Below are 23,478 nucleotides of genomic sequence, written 5' to 3'. Positions count from 1 at the left end.
TTGGGTTGGAGGCACAGACGCTCCGCCGGAGGCCTGAGGCACCCCAGAGCTCCTCGCACCCTTAAGTACCCAGGCCGGATATTACACCCCCTTTCCAGATGCAGATCCTCTCCCTTCTCTGGCTGCCCACTGTTGGAGTCGGGGGAGGAGGGGTGAAGGAAAACCCAGGCTGCGCTAGCCGAGTTCAGGGGGAAAATAACCCCCAGATGTGCAGCCAGCCGGAGAAGAGATTGCTTCAGGCTTAACTTCAACCAATGTGTTAGAAATTAAAAAGTGATATATACAGATTACAGAGTTTTTTTTAACCCCCCCCAAAAATAATCCCCCCCTCCCCGCCCCGCATTTTCCCAAACCCCTTTCCTCGGAACTTCTCGCTTCTCCACCGGTTGAAAAACCAGTCCTTGTTCACCAAAAGCACCTTTGGACCCCGAGGCGGCCGTGAGATTCCGTGCCCTCCCGCCCCCAACCAACACACTTCTCACTTAGCTCCCAGCAGCGCGCCGCGCCCCGCCCCGGCCTTGGCAGAGATTGGTTTTTATGGAAGGAGCCTGGGGTGATAATGAGCTGCCAGAGAGGATATTAATCTCACCCTGGCCCCTTAGGTAGAGGAGTGGCCGCGCTCGCCCGAGCTGTAATCACCCAAATGAAAAGCCAAGCCCTTCTGAACTCATTTATCAGCTGGAAGGAGGAGTTAGAGACAGTGAGGGGAGCGGTGGGGAGGGAGACTGCTTACCCCGATGCCCAGGTGCTAGTAAAACAGAGAGGGGGAAGGGGGAAGAAGACAAGAGAGAGAAATCGAGTGTATCCTGATCATCTGTCTCCTCTAGACCTAGGAGGTGGGGAGTGGGAGGCCAGGAGCAGGAACGCCACCAGGCCCGGATGGGCCACTGTAGGGCCTGCCTTGGCAACTGAGCCGCGGCCTCTGTCCCGCGGGGCCTGCCGCCGGCTTTGCTGCCTGGATCTGGAGCTGAGAGCCGCAGAGGCCCGGCTGGCGGTTACCCAGGCAGCGGCCGCTGCAGGCGGGGCGGCGGTATGAGTCAGGCATGTGCATAGCACATGGCCGGTAGGCCTTGCACAGCCCGCAGTGATTGATGGGACACACTGCAGAGGTTTATTAATCCAAAGCCATTGCAGCTCCGGTGTGAAGCGTTCCTGCCGCCAGCCGTCTGTCCTTACGGAGGACAGATGCACAGATCCAAGAAAACCTTTCGTGGCCAGCGCGAGGAAAGTCCTGCTGGGAGAGGGACAGCAAGGGGTAGGTGTGGAAAGAAGCAACGCGCTAGCGCTATTCCATAAATTCTGGTAAATGTTCATCAATAGCGCATAGGGCTGCACAGACCCAAAATGCCACTACAATCTAGTCGTTTGAAGTTTATTTTGGAGCGCCAACGAAATAGAAAGATTGCCCAAAGAAATATGAAAGTAAACATACTCTGGGTCCAAAGTTACTCGCCTAAAATTCACCCATCACCAGGGCAGATGTACTCCTGGCACCTGAGAACGCGCTGACACCTGGATTCTTGGGTATTTTTACCAACACACCGCACCTGGAATTCTCCAGCAGGGCGAGAATTAAAGTTCCCCGCCCGCCTCAGGACCTAGAAGTGGAACAGGACTTAACCAACAGCCGTTTGCGATTCTCATTTCAGTCTCCACCATCCCTCTGCCGTGAATGGCGGAGTAGACACCTCCCCCCATCATCGCAACAAAACAGTAAAGCCTGCTTTCCTAAAAACTCCCCCAACAGATTTGCACTCTCATCCAATAAAAAAACAATTTATTTTACATTCCATCATGGGCGATGGGAGAAGCTAAATAATAATTTAGCATGCATAAGTAGACGTTTCTTTTTTATATAAATACAATATACAAAAATAAAGACAGTACAGTTTTAAGATTTCCAGCAGTTTGAACGCTCCTGACATAAAGTTTCCACCCCCCCCCAAGATACATAAGCACAAAACCTTTTTTCCCCCAATACTCGGCAAAAGAATGTCTTTTCCAGAGAACATTTCAAGTTTCAAAGATCATTTAACACTGTAAGTTTTCGCCTTCTCTGATGGGGACAAGAGGGCAGATGGGAGGCTTCCCCTGGTACTGATAGGTTCTTTTCACAAACACCTCCCTTCCCTCACTAATGAAAATTAAATTAAAAAGAGAAAGAGTTCAAGTTTGGACCCCTGGGTCCCTCTCACTCTGTCGCTTGAAGAGCAGATGAGGTGCTGTGGCCAAAAAGGGACGCCTGCCAGGGCTGGCGGGACCAAAGGCTGATGCCATCCTCGGTCCTCTTCCGACGATCCGAGGCGGAGGCCGCAGACACCCTGCACGCAGGCCCTGGAGGGGGCGGACATTGGAAGGGAGCCGGGACGTGTAGGTCCCGGACGCCCGAGAGGTCGGCGGAGAGAAACTGACCCATCTGCGCGCTCCCACCCACCTGTCGGGGCGCACCCGGGCGCGGGCCTCGGGGAGTCTCCTGCCGCCCTCCCCTTTGGTCCCTGCCAGTGCAGAGGAGTCCTATTGGGGCGGGGGCTGGTGCCCCGGCCCGCCAGGCCGCGTGTTAGGCGAGTCGTCCTCCGAGGAGCAGTCGGAGGAGGGAGCGTTGGTGTTGGCGCCATTGCTGTAGGGGAATTGGTCGTCGTCCTCGTCCTCCTCCTCCTCGGGATCACTGTCCCTCAAGTCCCGCAGGCGGCGCCCGCTGCCTTTGTCCCCGGATGCCGGCGGCCCCAGCACCTCCTGGTCCCCCTTCTCCTCCGCGCCGCTGCTGCCTCCTTTCCCTGCTCCCCCGCCGCCGCCCTTCTGCTTTTCCGCCTCCTGCGCCGCCTGTTCTTTGGCTTTTTTGCTCCGTTTCCATTTCATCCGCCGGTTCTGGAACCAGATTTTCACCTGTGGGGTAAAAGCAGACAGTCCAAGCATCAGAAATCGGCCATCACGACCCCCAACCTTTTTTCGTCTTTCCTGAATCACTCCCCCGCTGCGTGCATCTTGGAACCCCACTAACCCTACCCACTCCTCCCTTATTCCTGCGCCGAGAAGAGGTTCAGCGGTAGAAGGCTTAGGAGCTGAAGTGAGTCGGCCTGGGGGGCTCGTATGTAGGCTCTATTTCCCCAACTCCTTGAGCGTTTCTTTTTCTAGCACTGCCCTCGGTCTAAGGCGGGAAGGGATAGGACAGCGAAAGTGCGCCTCTGTAAATTACAAGATGTTCTCTCTTTTCTTTCTGGAACCACCTGCATCAGAATCTCGGGGGTGGGGGTGGGGTAGTCAAAATGCAGATTCTCAGACCCCACTGCGAACCCACTGAATCAGACTTCTGGGCTCCGGGTAGCTGACCTCTCGCCCCGAGTGTTATTCCGCACCCTAATGGTGAAGAACCACAGCTCCGGACGCCCATGGTGGCCCGAGGGTCAAGAGTACAGGGGATGAGAACGTAGGGATCGGGAGGCAGAATGAGTCCGGGGGCGACAGAAAAGGAGGGGGACGCAGCGCACCTGGGTCTCAGTGAGCATGAGCGAAGTGGCCACCTCGAAGCGCTTGGGCCGCGACAGGTACTTGTTGAGTTTGAACTGGTGTTCCAGCTCGAGCAGCTGCTGGCTGGTGAAGGCTGTGCGGGGCCGGCGGCACTTCCCTAGGAGGTTCGATTGCGCCTGGGCTGCGGGGACCCGGGGAAAAGAAGCATGAGCCAGCAGCCCTGGTCTCCGGTCCTTCCACCCCCACTCCCACTCCATCTCTACAAATCAAAATTCTCCGAAGTCTACTGCTGCTCCCCGCCCAACAATGAAGAGAGTTTCTCCTTCCCTCAACTTCAGCGTCTTCTCCCCAAGGAGGAAGGCAGCGGGGGCAGTGGGGTGGGGGGCATTCAGGACTGAAACCCTCAAACGGAACCAGATGGTTTGGTTTTAATGTAACCAAATTTTCCTGTCTCGGAGAATGCTTGGGTTGTCCTGATTAACGAGGGTCCTCTGCCTAGGTGTGCCCTCTCCACTTGTGTGGGGATTCATAGCAAGAAGGTTGACAAAAAGGGGAGAGGAACAAGTGACCGGGAGAGACTAAAACTCCTCCCCTTCCTCACTGCACCTTCCCCAATTCAGACAAATCCAAACAGGTTTCAGGGAATCGCTGTTCCCTGTTTTTTCCCATCCATCAATGAACTGGTGTAGGATTCCCAGCTCTGTCGCCTTAAATGAGGAAGGACCAAGTCCCCGCCCTAAGTAGTACATTTGACTGGGTCCCTCTCACACTTAAATTTTTTTTTTATCATGGCCACCCCCTTTCCCCCAAGGTACAGAAAGGGCAGAAGAGGCTGCGAGATGGGAAGCTTTTTCAGTAGAATTCTCATTACACAAATTAAAGGCCTAGGCGGGGGCGTGGATCCGGCTTGCTGAGCAATCCAAGGGGGCGTCTCTGGCTTTATTTACATAATTTCGCACGGTTACATCACAGAGAATTTTACGGCCTCAAAATGAGACTTCCCTTGATTTCCCAGGAGCCTGACAAGTGTTAGACAATAAAAGAAAGAAAGAAAAGAAAGGAAAGAAAAGAAAAGAGCCCAGGACGAGGCTAGGATGCGCACAGGCTCCCCCGGGACAGGCAATTTGCTTTACTGGAAGGCCCACGCCCCCTGCTTTAGTTAAACAAGGCTCCGAATTCCCAACTTGGCAATACATTAGAACTTTAATTAAAACACAGGCTCCAAAGGGACCATTTGCGAAATGCCATTCAACAGGCAGAGACAACAAATTAAAGAAAGCCAAACAGGTTTTCCAGAGACTGGAGAGGGGAGGGATTCTCAGAATAAATTCCATCGTTCTCGCTTGTATTTATTATGCTTTAGGAGTATGGTATTCAGAGTCAGATTCCTTTTTGGAAGGTAAAGATGTGTTTTAATTTAGCCACCTCTGGGGGCGAGATTAGGAATCAGAGATGTATCCCGCTTTAATCTATTCTCAGAGCGACCTTGGGTTCCATGCAGGACCCGGGAGCCCCATTTAGGGGGGAGTGGGAATTGAGGCGGAGGCTCCGGGAAACATCCGCGTGGCCAGGGTAACGTCGCGCCCAGGTAGGGCTTTATGTGGAGGCCACCGGCCTCTGAGCCCGCTGGACCCTATCAAGGAGCGACTGAACATCCCAGGCTCAGGAAAAGTGCAGGTCAAAGTGGAAAATCTATGGGGTGGGGAGCTGCACCATAACGGGCTTCTCATTGGAAGGGGTTTGCTGGGTTCGTCCTCCAGTTCCGGAAGTGCGGCCTGGGTTAGGTTGACCCCGGATCAGCATGCTCAGAAACGTTTGAAGCTGCTACCCACAAACTGAGAAGTGACGGTTATGTGTTGGGTTTTCTCTATTCGTTCCGGGAGGTAAGGAGGAGCTGACTCTTGAACAGGAAGGGATGGAGCGGCCATTATGGCCTCAGTTGGAGCTGGCCTGAAGGTAGCCAATGGGCAAATAGTCAGCACGTTGGGATTTTATCACTCCCCTGTGATTTCTCCAGCCCTCTGGGGTCCTAGCTTTTCTCTGTTTAGTCACAACCAGGACTCTTAGCAAAGGAATCCGAGTGCTGGCAAGTGTTTACTTCTGTATTTCTTTTTGGCTTTTTTTTTTTCTCCTTCTTCTCCCATGCCTGCATCTCCCCAGTCTAAACAAATCCGTTCAGACGGAAACAATGGGGCCTCTTTGTTTGGGTGTTCGGCGCCTCTAAAAATAAATCGGTATACACCGTCCTCTCGTTCTGGCCTGACTCGAAGTAAACCGATACCGGGTGAAGCGGAGCGGGGCTGGGGAGCCTGAATCCCCCGGAGTGCCGTTCCGGCTGCGCCAGCGTGTTTTAGGAAAGACCGAGACGGCTCAGGCTTCCAGGAGAGGTTTTCGGCCTAGTTGGGCGAGGATGACGCCGGCAGCCCAGTTGCGGGTGGCTGGCGCCTCGCTGGCTCCTACCTTGGGGAAGAGTTCGTTACGGCGTTGGGCACCCTAGGTTCGGACGCAGGCACCTGCGGTTCAGAGTCCGTGGTTTGGGGTTCTTCGTGGAGGGCGCATTTCCCGCCGTCAGAAACGCGGCCAAGCCATCTGCATCTTGGACCTGGCATTCTGGAACCCGGCACGCTTCCAAAGGCGTACAGGCGCCCTAGAACGAACCTGGAGATCGCCTGGACCCTGGCATCGCAGGTCCCGGGCTGCTTTCAGCTCGTTTCTTGTTCACTGCTCCTGGAGCTCTCCCTCTTCTCGCGAGTGGCCGGGGTTCTCTCCAGAGTCCCAGAATGGGGGCCCAGGTCATATCTGCTTCCCCGGATAAGCCCAAGGTTTTAGTGAACCCCAATCCCCAGGCCTTACTAACTCGGGGCGCTCTTCAGTAAGGGTTTTCCCACCACTTCCTTCTCCAGCTAGTAAGGTTAATCATTATATTTTAGTTTCACCTGTATCTGCCCCTTCCCTTTAAAAGAAGAGGAAAAGGAGAGTAAACAGTAAGTGGCCATTTTAATAATTCGCTGTGAATCTCACACCCGGCAGCCCGCAGGTGTGGGAGTCTTCTCAGGCCCCAAGCAAAGTCAAGATGGTTTCATTGCCCTCGCATACCACGCTCCGAGCAGAAAGCAAAGAGATGGAAAAGTGGTGCAGGGCGGATGCGGTGTGTAGGACGCGTAGAGAACCGACTGCCAGGATAGCACCCACCCCCCACCCCTATTTTTTCCTCCCATCCCAGACCCAGAGGCGGCGGGTGTGGCTCTCGGATTCCTTCCCTTCTGGGCAGGCCCGGCTCGCCGGCTAGCGCGCGCGGGTACTCACAGTTAAAGTCGGGCATCTTGGGCAAGATCATGCCCGCGGTGGACGCGCGCAACCACTGGTCCAGCTGGAAGGTGCCGGCGCTTAGCTTGATAGGGTCGGCGGGGTGCGCGGGGTGCGCGCCCTGCACCTGCGAGTACGAGTAGGAGAGGGCTGGGTGCTGGCCTGCCAGCGCCGCCGCCGCTGCCGCAGAGTAGCCGTAGACTGGGTGGCCGTAGAGCGCCGCCTGAGCCGGGAGACCCGCGCCGCCCTGCGCGGCCGCGGGATGCAGCCCCAGAGCCATGCCCCCCGCGGCGGCTGCTGCGGCGGCGGCGGCAGCGGCGGCTGCGGCGGCGGCGGCGCCCGGGTGCGGGTGGTGGTGGTGGCCCGCGGCCCCGCCGCCCGCTCCGCCGCCGCCACCGCCACCGCCCGAGCCCAGGAAGCCGGGCTTGGGCAGGAGCCCGCAGTGCGCGGCCAGCAGGCGCGGGGGCGACGGACTCTCCGCGCGCAGGCAGTCGGCGTTCGCCGCGGGTGGCTCCGAAGACGCGGGGCTGCAGCTGCTGCTAGCGCTGCTGCCTCCGCTGCTGCCCGCACTGCTTGGCCCGCTGCTGCTGCTGCCGCTGTGGCCAGATGTGGCGGCCGAGAGCGACGTGACCAGGGCCAGTGGAGAAGTCTGTGCTGAGGCCGCTTTCGGGGGGTCGACCGCTAGCAGAGCGTCGATGCGGAAATTTTTGGATTTTTCCATCGGCTCGTTTGGGGGCTCGCTTTCAGGGTCTGGTGGAGGGTGATGGTGGTCGTGTGTGGGTTCGCGGAGTCTGTAGGTGACGGTGGCAAGCCCCAGGGTTGGTTATTATGATTGTGATTATTTGCTAATAGTCGCGCTGCCGGAAATTCAGCCGAGAGTGACCATGGTCCAAGGGCGCCTCCTCCCTCGATCCTCGGCCCCCGGCCGCGAGCACACCCTCTCTCACTCTCACACTCGCGCAAACTCACACGCAGATGCTTCCGCGCGCCGCGCCGAGGAAGCCCGGGTTCTTAGCCCTCAAGCCCCTCAGGCAACCACAGCAAAATGTCGCTGGAGCGGTAGTAAAGAGCCCGGCGCCCAACTCTTCTCACTTGAAGGCGCAGCGCGGCCGCCGATTGGCGCTCAGAGCTGAGAAGGAGCAGGCGGGGGAGGCGCCGGTGGCGGCCAGCGCCATTGGCCGCAGAGCACACCTGTCACTGTCCGGGCCCGCGGCCCTCCCCCGGCCCGCCCCGGGCCAAGCCAGCCCCAGCGCCGCGGGGTCCTAAACAAGCTCGCGAGGTCTGAGCGGTGATTGCAGGGGCAGGGACAGCGACAGGGTCCGAAAACTGGGAAGTTCAACCTTAGGGTCTCCACTTGCCCTATCGCGGGCAATTAGCCTAGCAGCGCTGCTGACAATCCCAGCTGTGGAAGAGAGAGAGTCCTGCCCCGCAGGCAAGAGGCTGGAGGGACCGCCGCTGGTGGCGGGGATTGTGCGGGGAAGCGCGGCCAGAGCTCTAGGAACGCATCTCCTAGAGCTAACAACGCGTGTTCTCTTCACCTCCTCACCAACAGTCCGAGCTTGTTCACTTCTGCATCTGGGAGCCCAGTAGTTCCAAGCTTCCGAGTGCTTACGCCCGGGGGTCCCTATCTGGCTGCTCAGCTAGGTGACGGCAGCAGAGAGGATGATTATGATCCCCGAGCTCTGCTTGTGGGTTTCCAGGACACGAGGAGAAACGGTTTGTTTTCCCTGTTGCCATCCCTCTGCAGGTTGAATCTATCTTATCTCCTCTTGGGCATCCCGTGCAATTCTGGGGTGTGGGTGTTTCAGGTGGGGGGTGGTAACCGTGCGTGTGCGAGTGTAGATTTTGGCTTCCATAAGTCTTCACGGTGAGTCCTCCCGGAGTCAAGTCAGAGAGGGCACGTTCTGCCGCAAGGCCTGCAGTACACACGTCGGCTTAGACGGGAAACTAACCTGCTTGGGAGAGGTCTGTCCACGGGCCACAGAGCAGGTCCGTAGTGAGGAGGGAAGCAGAATGACGTTTCTCTGGAAACGAAGCTCTTCCTCTCTGCTTCCTTGGGGCAAGCAGGAGATGACGACCACCTCGGGCTCTGGAAAGCCCGCGGGACCCCGCAGTGCGTCCCGGAACCTACCATCCAAAGGCCGGTCCACTCTGACCTTGGGTTTACCTTCCAAGGCCGGAGGCAAGAGGAATTTCAATCTCTCTCCTCCACCTGCGAGCATCTTGGAAAGTCAAGACGAAAAGACTTAACCAGGACTGAGCAAGGTAGTGGAGTGAAAGTCCAGATTTCAGCCCCCCCCCCATACACATACTTCAAATATTTACAGTAAAAGCACTTCCAAGTGCTTTTTGACAGGCCGAAAGAATCAACACCTGTAGGTCTGGGAGTCAAGCCCGCCGCCAAAACTGAGGCATTGTCAATAGCACCATTAGACCCACTTATCTTCCCCAAACAGGCTCTTATTGAGAATGAGGGAAAGAGTTTCAAGCATCACAAAAGCCATGGTTTCCTATGTAGGTGAGAGTTGAATAAAGAGGACAACAAAGGGGGCTATGAGAAGGGTAAGGGATTGAAGAGAAAATCAACACCAGGTAAACTTTTAAACGTAATAGGTCAGGTTACTACAAGAGGGCTTTTTTTTTAAAAAGGTAGATATAGGCATGGTGTAATTTTTCTTAAAAAGGCTGTTTACATCCAGATGAGAGCTGGTCACAATGGCTCTGTTGGCATTTAATCATAACAGAACAATTCTGAGATACACAGTACTAGTTGGAAATTTAGGAGGGTAGCAGTGGATAAGGGGCAGCAACTTGGAATAAATGTTACACAGCTGTGCAAAAAAAAAAGTAGTAAACAGAACTTACAGTGTTTGGATGCTATTGTCTTGCCTTTAGGTAATGCCTCCTTGGGATGATAAAAATGTAGTCCTGCCTCTAAGGTGAAGGATGAAAACAGTCACATTTCTTGAACACCTACTATGTGTCATGAGCTTTGAATAACTATCTTCTTTAACCTTCATTATGACAACAGGAAATATTTTATAGATTACAGGTTCAAAGTAGTTGACTCTTGTCCCCAGCAGACAGTTAAGCTTCAGGGTTGGAACTGGAATGGGGCCATTCAGTTCCCATCCCACCCTGCTGCCCTCTATGATCTGGATGTATCCATCCCCATTTCTCCACCCCTTCTTTTACCTACAGGGAAGGACAGTGTATAAACAGAAACTAAGTGTATCAGCCACCTGTTCTGGGTGAGAAATCCTGTGAGGGACAGTAATGATACCTTGGCTGTCACCCTTCCATCCAGAGTAGGGACAGAAATTTTGGCCCCTACCTCATACGGGGCTTTAGCTCTGACACTGACATGCTTTTTCCCATGTCACATCACTCCCCACCCCTATCTGCTGGGGGACAGTTTCTTTGATCCTGATAGCAATGCTTTAGGAGGCTAGGGAAGGGGAAATGCTGCAAAAAAAAAAAAAAAAAAAAAGCAAAAACTTTCCCAAGAACTGTCTTGGAAAAACTGCTTGTTGCCCTCTCTCCCATCTAAAATACCACTGCAAGGGTTATTTTAGGTAGAGTGGTAGTGGTGGTACAGTCTAGACTCAGTAAGATCACTGCATCTTCCTCAACAAAATAATCCCGTTTTTTACAACTCCCAGAGGAATTCGTTTCACCCTCTTTTGTTTTACAGTAGTCATGCTCCAGGAGCCCTCTAAGTCACCCTCACCTCCCATGCTTCTATTCTACCTGGGACTAGCTGAGAACACCTTGGTGAAAACACAGATGAGGACAACAATGCATGTGATAATCTGGGCATGAATAGATACACCTGGTTTTACCCACCCCAGTCCCTACTACCTGTGAGGATGAATGAGGTGGTCCAAAGACTGGACTGACGATTGCCAGGCTAGTTCTGGCTGCCCCTCTAACTAGCAGTGCAACTTTAGATGTCGAAGGATTTTATCTGGATGGATTTTCATTTCTCTATCTAGAAAAGTAAGGGGGTAGACTAAATTGACTCTCTAGTCCTAAAAGGCTTTGAAAATTATCACATATTCTGTTTATGTTTAACAGTAAGTTAATACATATTGGAGGTTGTGAAGTCCTATGAAGAGGGAAAGGGAGAGGGAAAGAGAGAGAGAGAGATTTCAGAAGTTTGGGATCTTTGTGTGGTTTACAATGTGTGAAGCTGAGCATGCTGGGATCTCTTCCTGTTCTCAGCATCTGTATTGACCTAGCCCTGCTGGCTTTGAAGAAGGTTTTAGGCAGAAAGGAGCTGGGGTTGGGTCTTGGGAAGGGCTCGAATAAGAGATCAAAGCTCTGGTCTGAGCACTACTCCCAACCAGAGGACCCTAGGTAACTTTTTTTTTTTTTTTTTCCAAGAGGCCCCAGGGGCAGAATCCAGCACTGGGAGGAACAAGAACATTTGGTTTCCCAGGAAAGCAAGAATAACCTGATGCACCTTTAATCAGCACCTCACTGGCTCCCAGCTCAGTACCCACCTGTGCTTGCTTTAAGATACTGAATATTACCTGCAATTGTCATACCTCCCTTTTATTAGAAAGGAGAGGTGGTGATGTATACAAAGTCTCAAAAGAAAAGACTTTTAATCTATGTCTTTTCATGTCTGCAATTAATGTGAGTTAGGAGCCTGTAAAGATTTTGAATAAAGTCTATGTACTTACATAGTTAGATGATGGAAGATAGGTGTCATTCGTTTATTTATCATTTATGTATGGCTTATTTCCCTGTGAAATAAGGCCAAGTACATTAAAGTAATTAACATAAAGGCAAATCTGGAATGGAAATTGGATGGCTGGTGGGTAAGAACATCACCCACCTTCCCATAAGCTTGAGGTTTCTAAAACGAGCCCAGGGCTTTCAAACAGGACCTCACCCTTTAGAAGGGCCCCGTGCAAATTACACAGCCTGTGCCGCTGACAGCATGCACTTCTAGGGGATTCACTCAATTAAACTTCAAGTTAGCTTTAGGAGAAAAGGTGCTTTTCAGTTTACCCTTCAGGAAACTGAGGCCTGGAGACACTATGTGACTTGCCCAAGATTACAGACCTGAGCAGTGATGAAGATGGGACTTGAACGCAGGCACACCCTGGACCCCAAACGGAGCGCTCTGAATTATTCTGCGAGACTGCCTTTTGAGAGAAAAGCGGATTTCGCTGCTCAGGAAGTAACTAGGTACAGTGGGGAGGAAGGATGCGAGAGCCGCTAGGAACGAGATGGGAGATAATCCAACCTCCTTCCTTGCCTCTGCAGACATTGGCGCCTAAAGCTGCCTCGAGAGCCGGAGATCCCGGGACTGGGGAACCCGCGGGTGCGCCCGGAGGGTCTAGGGTCACTGGAGGGAGAGCGCTAAGGGTGTGTGTGTGTGGGGGGGGGGGGGGGATGAAAACACCCCAGAGAGCCGGGGGGGCGAGTCCGCTTGGGTGGCGACCCCCTCTCCCTCTACGGAGCCCTGAGGGCCAAACTAAGGTATCAAGTCATTAGCACCGCCCTTTGATCTGCTGAACTCCCTCCCTGACCCCAGGTCGCTCTGCAAAGGTGTCTGGAAAGGGTGGAACGTGGGGAGTAACGCTCCCCACAGACCCAATCATTCAAATCCAAGTGGGGGCCCCCACAGGAGCACTCCGAGAGGCTAATTGAGGAGGCAGACACCGGCGTCTGCCAAGAGGTTCTGTACCTTTTCTTTTGTGGCTTGTTCTCTTGGCTCGTCCTTTACACCTGAATTTCTTTTGGTTTTTGTAGAGGATGCCGTCATGTCACCTCTGACGCCTATCAGCGTGGCTCGGAACCTCCAGGCCTGATTCAGGAAACCTAGTTCCAGCGCCTCAGCGGGCCACAGCCCCCAACGCCATAGAATGGTCCCCGTATCTCCCGGGCCCGCCCTTGTCCCCTTGTCTCTCGGGTCCCCTCTATGCTGCTCAGACCCAGCTTCAAACACACCAGCCCAACCCGGCGACTGTCCGTACTGCTGTGGGGTTTGGTACGAAGTCGGTGGTAAGGGGGTGAGGGCGAATTCTGTAGGACTTAAATGCTTAAAATTCAAGCCACCAACGGGCCTTCCATTTTTGGAAATTTTCCCCAGGTACCAAAATATCGACTTATTCTGCCGATTTCCCAGTTTCTCTGGATATTGAAGGTAGGGGACAGGCCTGGAAGCCGGCGGCTCAACTGCTGCCGGCACCCAGGACACGGAGCTAGGCCGGTTGTCCCCGCAGATTCCCACCGAGGGAAACTGAAAGCATTTCCAATCTCTTCTATTGCACTAACTGGAGGCTCCAGAGTCACAAAGAGAAGCAAACCTAGAGAGTACAGAAGGAGGTGAGTTTGGGCCCCTTTAATTGTGTTGGAGGAATTACAATCCTCAAGAAGGATGAAGACTTCTCTGCAAAGTCCATATTTCTGCTAGATAATTTTATTTTATTTTATTTTATTTGCAGGTTCACATATGGCCTTCTACTTCATACTTGTTGCCAGAACAAGATATATAACAAATATACCCATGAGGTAGCTTTTTCAGAATACTGCAAACTGTACTACTGAACTTGAAATAAAAGCTAACATCTGAAGACAAAAAAAAAAAAGAAGAAGAAAGAAAAAAGCTAACATCTGACCTATAGTTCTTTGTGAGTCTTGCACAAATGAGTTTTTATTTTAAGGCTGAGAACAAAGCATGCACGTCTTAAGATCAGACCTACACAGGTAATCCACATATGTTACAAGAAAGTTGGTGTCCACACCAGCCTGGATTGTAATTACCGACCTACAGCTTCTGGGGGCTGGGAAGAGGAAACGAACAGGTAAAGAGAACAAATACACAAAAACACAGACATAACTCAGGAACGTTTAGTGCTTCGGTGCATGAACTTTTTAGTGCATTCTGACTTGAAATCATGGCTGAATAGTAGCTCAGTAATGTCCAAATCCATGTTAGATAATGGCAGGAAGTCTTGGCTAATTTGTCTATTAGTAGTTGCTGATGTGGCAAAAGCTGCCGCTGCTGGAGGCTTTGGGGGGTGGGGAGTGGCGAGAGGGAGGGAGGGGGAGAGAGAGAGAGAGAGAGAGAGAGAGAGAGAGAGAGAGAGAGAGAGAGAGAGATACACTGCTGCTGGCTGGCCCACCTCCTCCTGCTGCCACTTCCCAGAGCTGGGAGGGAGGGGGTCTGGGGAGTTCTTCAGGACAGACAAATGGAATCTGCAGTCAAGTTCGCTTCTTTCAACCTTGCTCAAACCTTTTCCCACAGATGCAGGCACTCAAGGCCCAAGGATGGACCCTAACAGGGCCCATCAGTTCCCAGGCTTGGGGCCAGACTTGCAAGAGGGAGTCTATTTGGTGGTGAAATTTGGTTTGCCCCAGACATGCTTTCCACATCTCCACCTATGCCTTTCTTAGAGCAGCTTTTTCTCTCCCCACATATCATATCCGCTCACCCCTCTCCATCCCTGTTTTCTAACCTGGGTGGTGTGGTGGGGACCCTCTGAAGGGCAGAGGAAGCTAATGTCAGTCAAGAACCTGGTGCCTTCTCCACCACTGGACCAGGGAATCTTTTACCCAAAAGGAATTGGAGCCCAGAGAGGCCGAAGTCACACAGAGGGGAAACAGGGTTTGAAACAGAATCTGACCCACTCCCAAGCCCTTACACTCCTCTCCATGCTGCCAGGAACCTCCAAGTGGTCACCCATATTTAGTACTTTTAGTACTTTTTAAAGTACTAAACTTTAACCTCTTTTATAGTCTCACTGAATACTTTTTATAACACACTTGTAAAAAATACATGTGTCCTCCATTTTACAGATGACGAAAGGAAGGCACTTACTCAAGACCCCACACCAAAGAAGCTGGGCTCTGACGCTAAATCCTGCAGTCTAAACCTTAATACCTAATCCGGGTCCAATCACAGTTATATTATAATCTTGCTATAGCATAATTTTAAAAGCCCCCCTCCCCCCCACTTTGCCTTTGACCACGCTTGGAATTTAACAATAGCAGGGACGTGACGTGTTTGCAGCTGAAACGTGCTCGACTCTGCAGTTCCTTCTTTTAGACACGCGTTTCAGCGGAGTCTTTCCGCTCTCGCGCACACGGGCCCATCCCGCTGGCTTCTGCAGAGACCAACCAGGGAGTGAAAACGGGTTTCCCGGCCTACTCCGGCGGCGGATGAGTATCAGCGGTCCCTCGCCCCACCCCCACTACCCCTGCCCGCCCTCCCCGCCTTGTCTCCGGCGCCCTGTGCTGCGGGCAAGATAATTTGGCTAATGAACTCGTTAAAGGGCCCCTGGTGACCCGGCCTCGGCCTCCCCTCGGCCCATCTGGGAAATTCCTTTGAAAGGCCTGAGAGCTCCGCTCAGCCCCGCCGCCGCCACCGTCTGTCGCTGACGGAGGCGCGCACACGGTGACTCTAGGACCCTTATATTAAAATAATTGCCTGGCCTAACAGGTGTCCCACTCCGGGTTTGCGGGGGTGCATCTGGAAGCCACAGCTGGGGGAGGGGACCGATCCTGCTCCACGGGAAGGTCAGGCGCGTTAGCCGGAGCGCTGAAGACGGCTGAGGGGGTGTCTTCCTCCGGGACTGCAAGCCCAGGACGCACCTGGGCCGGTGGATTTGCCTCGGGTCCCGGAGCCTCCGCAGCCCAGCGCGGCCGAGCGACTGAAGGCGACGTGGGCTTGGAGCTCTCTCGGGCGGAAGAGTCCCGCGCTAGCGAAGCGGTGCGGAGCGTCCCCAGTTGCACCTGGCTCCCTGAGCCCGTGCGGAAGCGCTGGGGGGCGTGCCCTGTGCAGAACTTCAAACTCGTACTAGGCTCTGAAGTTGGAGCAAATCCTTGTCTTAGGCTTTTCGCTAAAGTCAAGCGGGAAAGGGCGCCCAGTTCAGAGCTGGGGACGCGCGAAATTGCGGCGTGTGTGTTAGGGTGGATCCTCAATTCTCTCTTCCCGCCCAGGAAGCGTCCAGCTCCCGGGTCCCCCAAGCCTACATGGATTGTCCAGGACCAGTGGTTGGGTGGATGTGGGAGCAGGATAGATTGGCCCGGGAGGTGAGCAGGTCCCCGCCGTGCTGCTAAAAAGAAAGCAGCGCAGCCCAGGCGCGGGGCCAAGCCTATTGCCAAAAACACATATTACACTGCGACATTCTGTAAATGAGATAATGATACATAAACCCGGATGATAGATGTGACATCCTGGGATGTCTTCTCTAAATTAGCTGCTCACATCGACTGCTAATAATGGTGAGTTTATGAAAGCAATTTCAGTGCAAAATGCGAGAGGGTCTTCTTAGTCTAATCAGCCTGCCTGGGTTAATGGATGAGGGGGTCAGGCTGAGAATTATTGACACGCCCGTGCCCTTAACCTGTTTCCCAATAAAGCTGATTAGTTTTTGTCAATTCATCAGCTAACCGCTCTTGCTGGAACTGCATCAAAGCCTTATTTGCTCAGGGGAAATCAACAAGTCACAGATCAGATCCATTAAGGGGCGGCCCGGGCTGGGGACGGGTCCTGGGTCCGAGCGGATGCCCCCACCGACCTCACGCACCCCCCGAGGCGCCTCAGAGTGGTGACAGGGTGGGGCCTCCCTAAACTTCAAGACTGGAGACATTAATGAATATGGAAAAGTTTCTATGTTTGAAGACTTTCTTCTTTTTTTCTGAAGGCTAGAGAGAAAGAGAGACAAACAGCGAGAGACTGCTGCTAGGCAGCGCCCGTCCATCATTCTAGGACTTTGCAGTCCCGGGTCTGGGGGGAGGATGGTGGGCGTCCGCATAGTCTGTCTGCCTGGCGGTCACACATAACTCCTTTCAGGGCGTTCTCTCCGCACTCCGCCCCCCCCCCCCTCCGCCAAGAGCCGACTGGAGGGAGAAGAGAGCCGACCCTCAAGGCTCCTACTGGGACGAGCTAGGGAAGGCCCGAATAGCACACGCGAGGCTCAGGGCCAGCCCCCGCAGCCGCAGGCCTGAGCGTAATTAACAAGAAAGGGTTTATTTGGGCGAAATCGGCACCCATACTCGGGGAGATACTGAGACCTGGCCTATTGGTCTCAGCAAGCGCGTGCGAGGGACGGTGAGGAGGCGGCTCTCGAATGCAAATATATTGGGTCCCTTAAGTTATTGCCTCTACCTGCTAACAGGGTAAGCAGGCTGCAAAGCCGCCCGCAACCCAGATTGCAGGAATAGCCCAAGCCGGGCCTCTAGCCAGTTCCCGCAGGTATGAAGTGAGCGGACCGGCCCCCGCGTGGAGGTGAGCCGGGCGCCCCCGGCTTGCTGTAGGTGCAAAGCAAGGAGACGCCCAACCTGTGGGCAAGGGGAGCGAAACGTACGCTGTACCTTTAAGCCCCCTGCCACCTCCGCCTCCCAGCCCCATCCCCCTTCAATTTAATTTCATTAAAACAGAGCATGAATATTTCTATTAAACCTAAAATGAAATATGAAGCCATTTAGACTCTGCCTGCACCAATCACCCAGATTTATGACTTTTATTCATCACATCAAGAGCTTGGAAAAATGAATTTTCTTCACCCAGGAAGGAAATAAAACCTCAGGCTTGGTCATTTCCAGAAAGCTGTTAATTTGACCATGTGGTAATTACTTTCACAATTAACTAAAACACAAATCAACTTGACAAATTGGGCTAGTTTATATATTAATTAGCCCGCTTAAATTTATTCATTATGAAAAGACAATTTAAGGGGACCTGCGGTGTCTGTTTTATTGCAATAAATTATTGTTAGGAAACGAGTCTAATAAAATAACTTAATATTTAAGGATATTGTAAACGCGGGGTGGGGTGGCGTGTTTTATTGACAATTTCATTTTCCAATTAGTAATTTTGTTCTAATATATCTGCGAACCCGGGACTCCCAGCACAGGAAGGCACGGATTCTCTGGGCTCAGGGCTTCTTGGGAGTGGCTGGGTCCGAGCCTTGGACAGAGAAAAGAGTAAATTCCGCAGGAAGGGCTGGCACCAGATCAGATGCAAACCTTCGGTTTGTGGCAGTAGCAAATCCACATGGACACCGAACCCGGGGACCCGTTATTCTGCATTTGACCCAGATCCTCCTCCTTCCCACGGGGGCTGCAGTGGCTGATTTAATAGAATGTCGATAGAATCATTCGATGCCTTTTAGCTTGTGATCTTTATAAATGTCCCTCTATTAAATTAGAAAATGATTCTCTTCTCGTTTAATTGTATTCTTTCGTTTCTTATTTCCAATTAATTAGTCCTATCGACGTTGCAATATTTTAAGTGACTCGAGTCCGTTTACAGTTAAAATATATGGGTCAGCACATGCAATTTTATACCCGACAGAACTATATAATGTGCGTTTTAACTACTCTTTCCTCATATGTCTTAAACATCTGGCTAAAATGCACCATTTGGCAACCTTGCCAGCTCCCTTCTCCGGACCCGGTAGGCACGTCTCAGAAGCTCCCCCAGGTAGCTTCTGCGGCTCAGGAGCAAGGGGCAAGCACCCCGCACCGGGGAGAGTCCAGCCAGGGCCACAGCCGGGTTGTTTTGGAATAAGTAATCGCCTATAGAGGAGCTAAGCTGTGTGTCTTTATTAAACAATTGTACCGCCTGACCAAGGAGAGTGAGGATTGGGTACATTTACCGCGGGTTTCTCTCTTTGGCCGGTTCTTTTAGCAAGGATATGCAGTGGCGCAGGTTAACCGCACGCTCTCCTTCGCGCCCCTTAGAGCGGGCATCTGGTGGAGGGAGAGCCAAGGTGAGGGCTCCAAGAAGCTGATTCTAGTCTGAAGACTGCTAGAGCTGCCGCAGCTCGGCTTCTGGGAGGCCTCCTCTCCTTGCACATACTTTTTCGCATTTGCACCAGCCTCCTGGTTGCGGAGTAATACTTAAAATAACTTTTAAAAATGGGCTTAAACCAGGTTTCCTCTCTTCTTCTTCGCTGTGAATAATGCGTTACTCGAAAACTGTTGGTTTACCTTTGCTTTTGGGGAGTGGGGCTGAATGGGCGTTTACTCAAAGACATCCCTTCATTTCCCCCAAACAACTATCCAGCGAGAATCTACTTGAGAGTTCTGCTTGAACGGGGGGAGGAGAATCCACCTTTCCCGAATTAATTGATTAATTAACTAATTCCTCCAGGAAAGATTTATGGGGCTGCCGCTTTTTGCCAGGCGCACACCCCAGCATTTTGGCGCACGCCTTCCGCGTTGTGAAGAAGCCGCGGTGCTGATTTAGGACCTCCGGGCCGTCGCGCCTGGGGAGCAGCCGGCGGGGCGGGGGCTGCCCGCTCTCCCCACCCCTAGACCCCTCCCCGGCCCGCGAGCCCAGCAACAGGTCTCGGCGGCGGCGAAATAACCCGCCGCTGACCCCGCCGCCAGCTGGGAGAGAAACTCGCCCTGCCGGGGGGTGGGGGCGGCCCCACACCTCCGAGGAGCCGGGCGCGGGCGGGGGGCGGCTGGGAGCCCGCGACTCCCTCCGGTTGCGAAGGAGCAGGAGGGTCCCTGCGGGTCCCTGCTCTGGCCGCCCCTGACCTGGGCTCTCTACACGTTTGCCCTGAGGATCCGGTAGATTTGCTTCCCATCGTTGGTTTCTGTAGAGGTTGAAGGTAGAGCCCGATCTACCAGTTAATTAGTTTTTGACTCATAAATTTGTTTTCCTAGTGCCAGGAGGCGGCATCTTCTCCCCGCTCTTCTCTCATCCTTGCTTGTACCTCTCTCGGAAAGATCAACCTGCCCAGACGCCTGCTCACCTGAGCGACAGTTTCTAGAAGCCGTTGCCTGTCTTTAAGGAGGGCTTGGAGAGAGGTCCAGGACGCCTCCGGGTTTTTCTCCAGGCAGTGTCTGTGGGAGCCCCTTAGCTTCTCTTCTCCTCTCCTTCCAAGGGGAACGAAGTTAGAAACCTTTCTATTTTTATTTTGTGCATTTCTAAGTAAACTTTCCTTTTTTTTTTTTTTTTCCCTGTGTCTTCTTAGAGTGGGAAAGGTTCCCCCCATACAGTAAATTCTCCTATTCATCTTGGGTTTCATGCGCAGAGCAAAGAAACCCTCTTTCCCCCTCAAGGCCTATGTCCTTAAAAAAAAGTGGGAAAATGAAATTTATTGAGGAATCGTGGAGATGTTCCAGCCTCCTCCTAGCGGGGCACACCTCACCCCGCCTTCCTCTCCACCGCCTTGGGGCAGAAGGGTAGCACCCTGTGTGGAAACCTCTTGCCTGCCTCCTGCCACCTGCGAAGGTTTCTGCTTTTTAGTTCTGCTCGCTGAAGGCAGTGCTGGTGCGGGATTGCTGGATGGAGAAATTTTGCATTTTAAGTCTGGATGTTAGAAGTCGCCTAGGAATCCAGAATCAGAGAAATTAGATGTCTTGCCCAAGGTTCCACGGCTAGGAAGGGTGTAGCCGGGACTAGGACTTGTTTCCTGATTCCTAGCTCGGTGCTTTTTCTACTAAAGCGCTCTATAGAGAATACCTGCTTGGTTATACCTGCTCTCAGTGAAAGAGCTGGAGGGCTGGGGATGTCTTTTCTACAATAGCAATTTTTTCCAGGAGAGAGAAGGATCTTAGGCCTTTTGAAGTTGGCAGCCCATCCATTCAGAGCCTCTGGCTAAGCTGGGAAGATAAAGACCCTGCAATCTACAGAATGTTATTGTCAGAGAATTCTATGGAATCTGTGATAATAACCATAACAGCAGATTAGCTTTTTCCAATGTGATATAAAGGGCAGGCCATGTCCTTTTAGTCATCTTGAATCCATCTGCTAGGTAAATTCAAAATTTGCTCATCTCCCTCTTTCTGGTTATTAACTGGGATTGTCCACTGAGAGGTTAAAGGGAAAAAATCATTGGCAATTACAGAGCACTGGCTTAGATAATTGAAATCCGCAGATAACCCCCAGACCGCCCTCCCTTCCACTGGCTTCTTCATCTCCCCTTTGATCAGGGAGGGGTGTGCTAGTGGCAAAATGGATGGACTGTCTTTTCATCTTTTCTGCTCAGTCTGAAAATGATCAGTGAAAAGGCCCTAAAATAGGCCAGCCAAAGGCCTTGGGGAGTCCAGGTAATTTCCCAGAGTGAGTAATCTGCCAGATTTAAGTGAGTGAGAGCTGGTTGAAATGATACTCTCTGGAATAAACTTTTCCCCTGTCACACCAGCTATTGGTGCATCTCATGCTTGTTGCTCGCTGAGAGGAATGAGGCACCCCCTCCCTCTGCTCCAGTTGACACCCGCATGTACATTTTCTGGTCTCTTGGCCCCAAATAGATTATTTAACATGACCTAAGTCAGCCAGTATTAATTAAGCCACTTTGTGTGACCAACTTGATATTAAAAGGTAAGGTTTAAGATACCATTTCTGGGCCCAAGGAACTTAATACCTTGTTGAAGGAAACAAAAAACATGCATGAGAGAAACAATTAGAAAATACCATCAAGTCATGTATAACAAAGCATAAAAGTGAGGAAGAGAGCAGTGCTTTGGGAAAGAGGTGGGACTGAAATCAGGCTTGAAGTGTGTATCACTTCAAGGTGGGTGTATCATAGAAAAGGTTTTCCAGAATCCTGTGAAAAAGCATCATTATGCATAAGAAACAGTGTCAAAAACTTGTTTTACTCAGGATTATACAACAGAAGGATGACTAGTCCTGGTTTATCATTTTATTGACTGGTCCTGGTTTATCATTTTATTGAATATTACCTTGATGATTTGCTTAAGTTCTTTGGGTCTTTATTTCATCATCTGTGAAAAATTTGTTTTGCCATCCTCACAGAGTTATTATGAGGTTCATAAAGTAATCGATTGTAATGGAATAATTTTTTTTGTATTTTTTTCATATGGTGGAAACTCAGTGGAAAAGCAGAGTAATTTAAATTGGTTGAAAACCTAAAACAGATCAGCTGCTACATATATCTTTAATCCTCTTAACAATCTTCTGAGGTATATGATATTATCCCCATTTTAAAGAGGAGGAGACAGAGGATTGGGGAGTTTGTTCAATTTGCCCCCAAATCACACATCTAGCAAGTGGCAGAGCAGGATTTGAACCCAAACTTGTCTGTCCCAAAGCCCATATTCTTTTCATTCACCATGATTCTCACAACAGCTGGGTTACTCTTGGCAGAAGGAATTTTGCAACAGTAGAACAACTCTTGTCCTAGAACCTCACAGAGGGAAATACGCCATTTGTATATAGAAACTATTTGACCCATGAACAGGATAAGATATGTCTTTTCTGATGAAGAACCAAGTACTGTATCAGTCAGTTTCTTTGTCAGTCGAGAGCTGGGCCTCAATACTGTATAAGTCACCAAGCAGTTAGGAATGGCATAGCAAGCTCCACGCAACAGGGGGGAGTCGGGACACACAGAGACGGCCACTAAATATACTAACCAATTCTAGTTTGTGGCAGCAGTGTGGAGAAAAACATGCTGAGGGCTATCTGAGGCAAATGAAGATATTTTATAGATATATTTTGGAGGTTGGGGAAAGGGAGGGTAGACAGAAAGAGAAGTGAACGAAGATGGGGAACCTCCAGGCAGTTCTGCTGCTCAGATTCATATAGTAAATGTAGAAAAAATTAAATGAGATAATAGTTTCCAAGGACTGGAAGTTAAATATTCAATCTAAAGGCATTGAAAGATAAAATTTTAAAAGCTAAAATGAACACTACGGAAATATAACCAGGAAAACAAAAATCATAACCAGTAAGGAAAAAAAGAGATGTTTTTAAGGTCTTTGAAATTGCCTTCTCTGGCCACTCTTTGTGATGGGCCCCAGTAGGCTTGGGTGGGCTGTGGGCTCCAGCCTTTCTATTTCCCAACACAGAACATCTCTGCCTCAAGTGCATGCATAGAAGACAGGGCCATAAAAGCTGAGAGAGATTGTAGCCCAGTGAGAGGGTCAGGCACCGAGAAATAGACCTAAGCAAAAGCTAGTTAAAATCTGAGATATAGGGGAAAAGGGATATTGCAGTTTGGGGAAAGAGAAAGGGGCTGGAATTCAGGCCACTTCGATTGTGGAATGTTCCAGCTATGTGATGAGGAGCTTTAGTATTTGGCTGTTGGGCATTAAATCGCCATGAATCATTGACAAGAAGCCAAACAGTGCTGGATCTATATAACAATTTGAACCCATATTGGTCTAAGTAAAATCAAATCAGAAGCCTTTCCCCAATTAGATTATGCAAATACTTACACAGAGCTGAAAAACTTATGTTCATGGTACCATGATCTCCATTTTACACCTCTTACAACGCAGATACACTCAAGCGAATACATCACAATACCGGGGTTGTGTCAACATTCTGCCTCTAGATAATAAATATGAGCCACAGCACACACAGTTTTTAATTGCATCTATAAACTGGGATTAACCCCCAAGTCAGATTTCACTATTGCAATTAAATGTCCTCAAATAAATTGTTTCCTCAATAAACAAATGGAAGGGACTGTGTTTGCCCTGAATAATAACAGGTGTAATATTTTACTTGCTAAAGTTAAGTATTAAGTGGAATCACTTGCTAGCCCTGATTTATTCCCTGAGATCGGAAAGTCATTTTTCACTACGTCATGTGCAGCTTCAGTACTGTATAAACAGCTAATAATGCACTAAATCAACTTAGCATGACCTTGCATTTCACCTAAAGCCACCAAGCTTTAAAGACCTAGAGTTGGGTGTTCAAAACGAGAACCAAAGAAAATAGACTCTGTCCTGAAATAAGAACTGATAGAGTGATTTTTT

At 51.2% G+C, this 23,478-nt stretch overlaps 1 protein-coding gene across 1 annotated transcript; it reads right to left on the bottom strand.

Moving 5' to 3' along the window:
- Nucleotides 1-2,514: 2,514 nt before the first annotated feature.
- On the bottom strand, nt 2,515-7,492 carry MNX1 (motor neuron and pancreas homeobox 1). The gene is made up of 3 exons (XM_037837617.1): nt 6,772-7,492; nt 3,486-3,646; nt 2,515-2,883 (listed from the first exon to the last, which is right to left on the bottom strand). The coding sequence occupies exons 1-3, from the start codon at nt 7,490-7,492 to the stop codon at nt 2,515-2,517; spliced, it is 1,251 nt and encodes a 416-aa protein (XP_037693545.1).
- Nucleotides 7,493-23,478: the final 15,986 nt, after the last annotated feature.

Source organism: Choloepus didactylus, chromosome 5 (assembly GCF_015220235.1).
Source record: "Choloepus didactylus isolate mChoDid1 chromosome 5, mChoDid1.pri, whole genome shotgun sequence".
Lineage (NCBI taxonomy): Eukaryota > Metazoa > Chordata > Mammalia > Pilosa > Megalonychidae > Choloepus > Choloepus didactylus.
The sequence above is the reverse complement of the archived record's forward strand: the minus strand, read 5'-3'. Positions and strand labels throughout refer to the sequence as shown.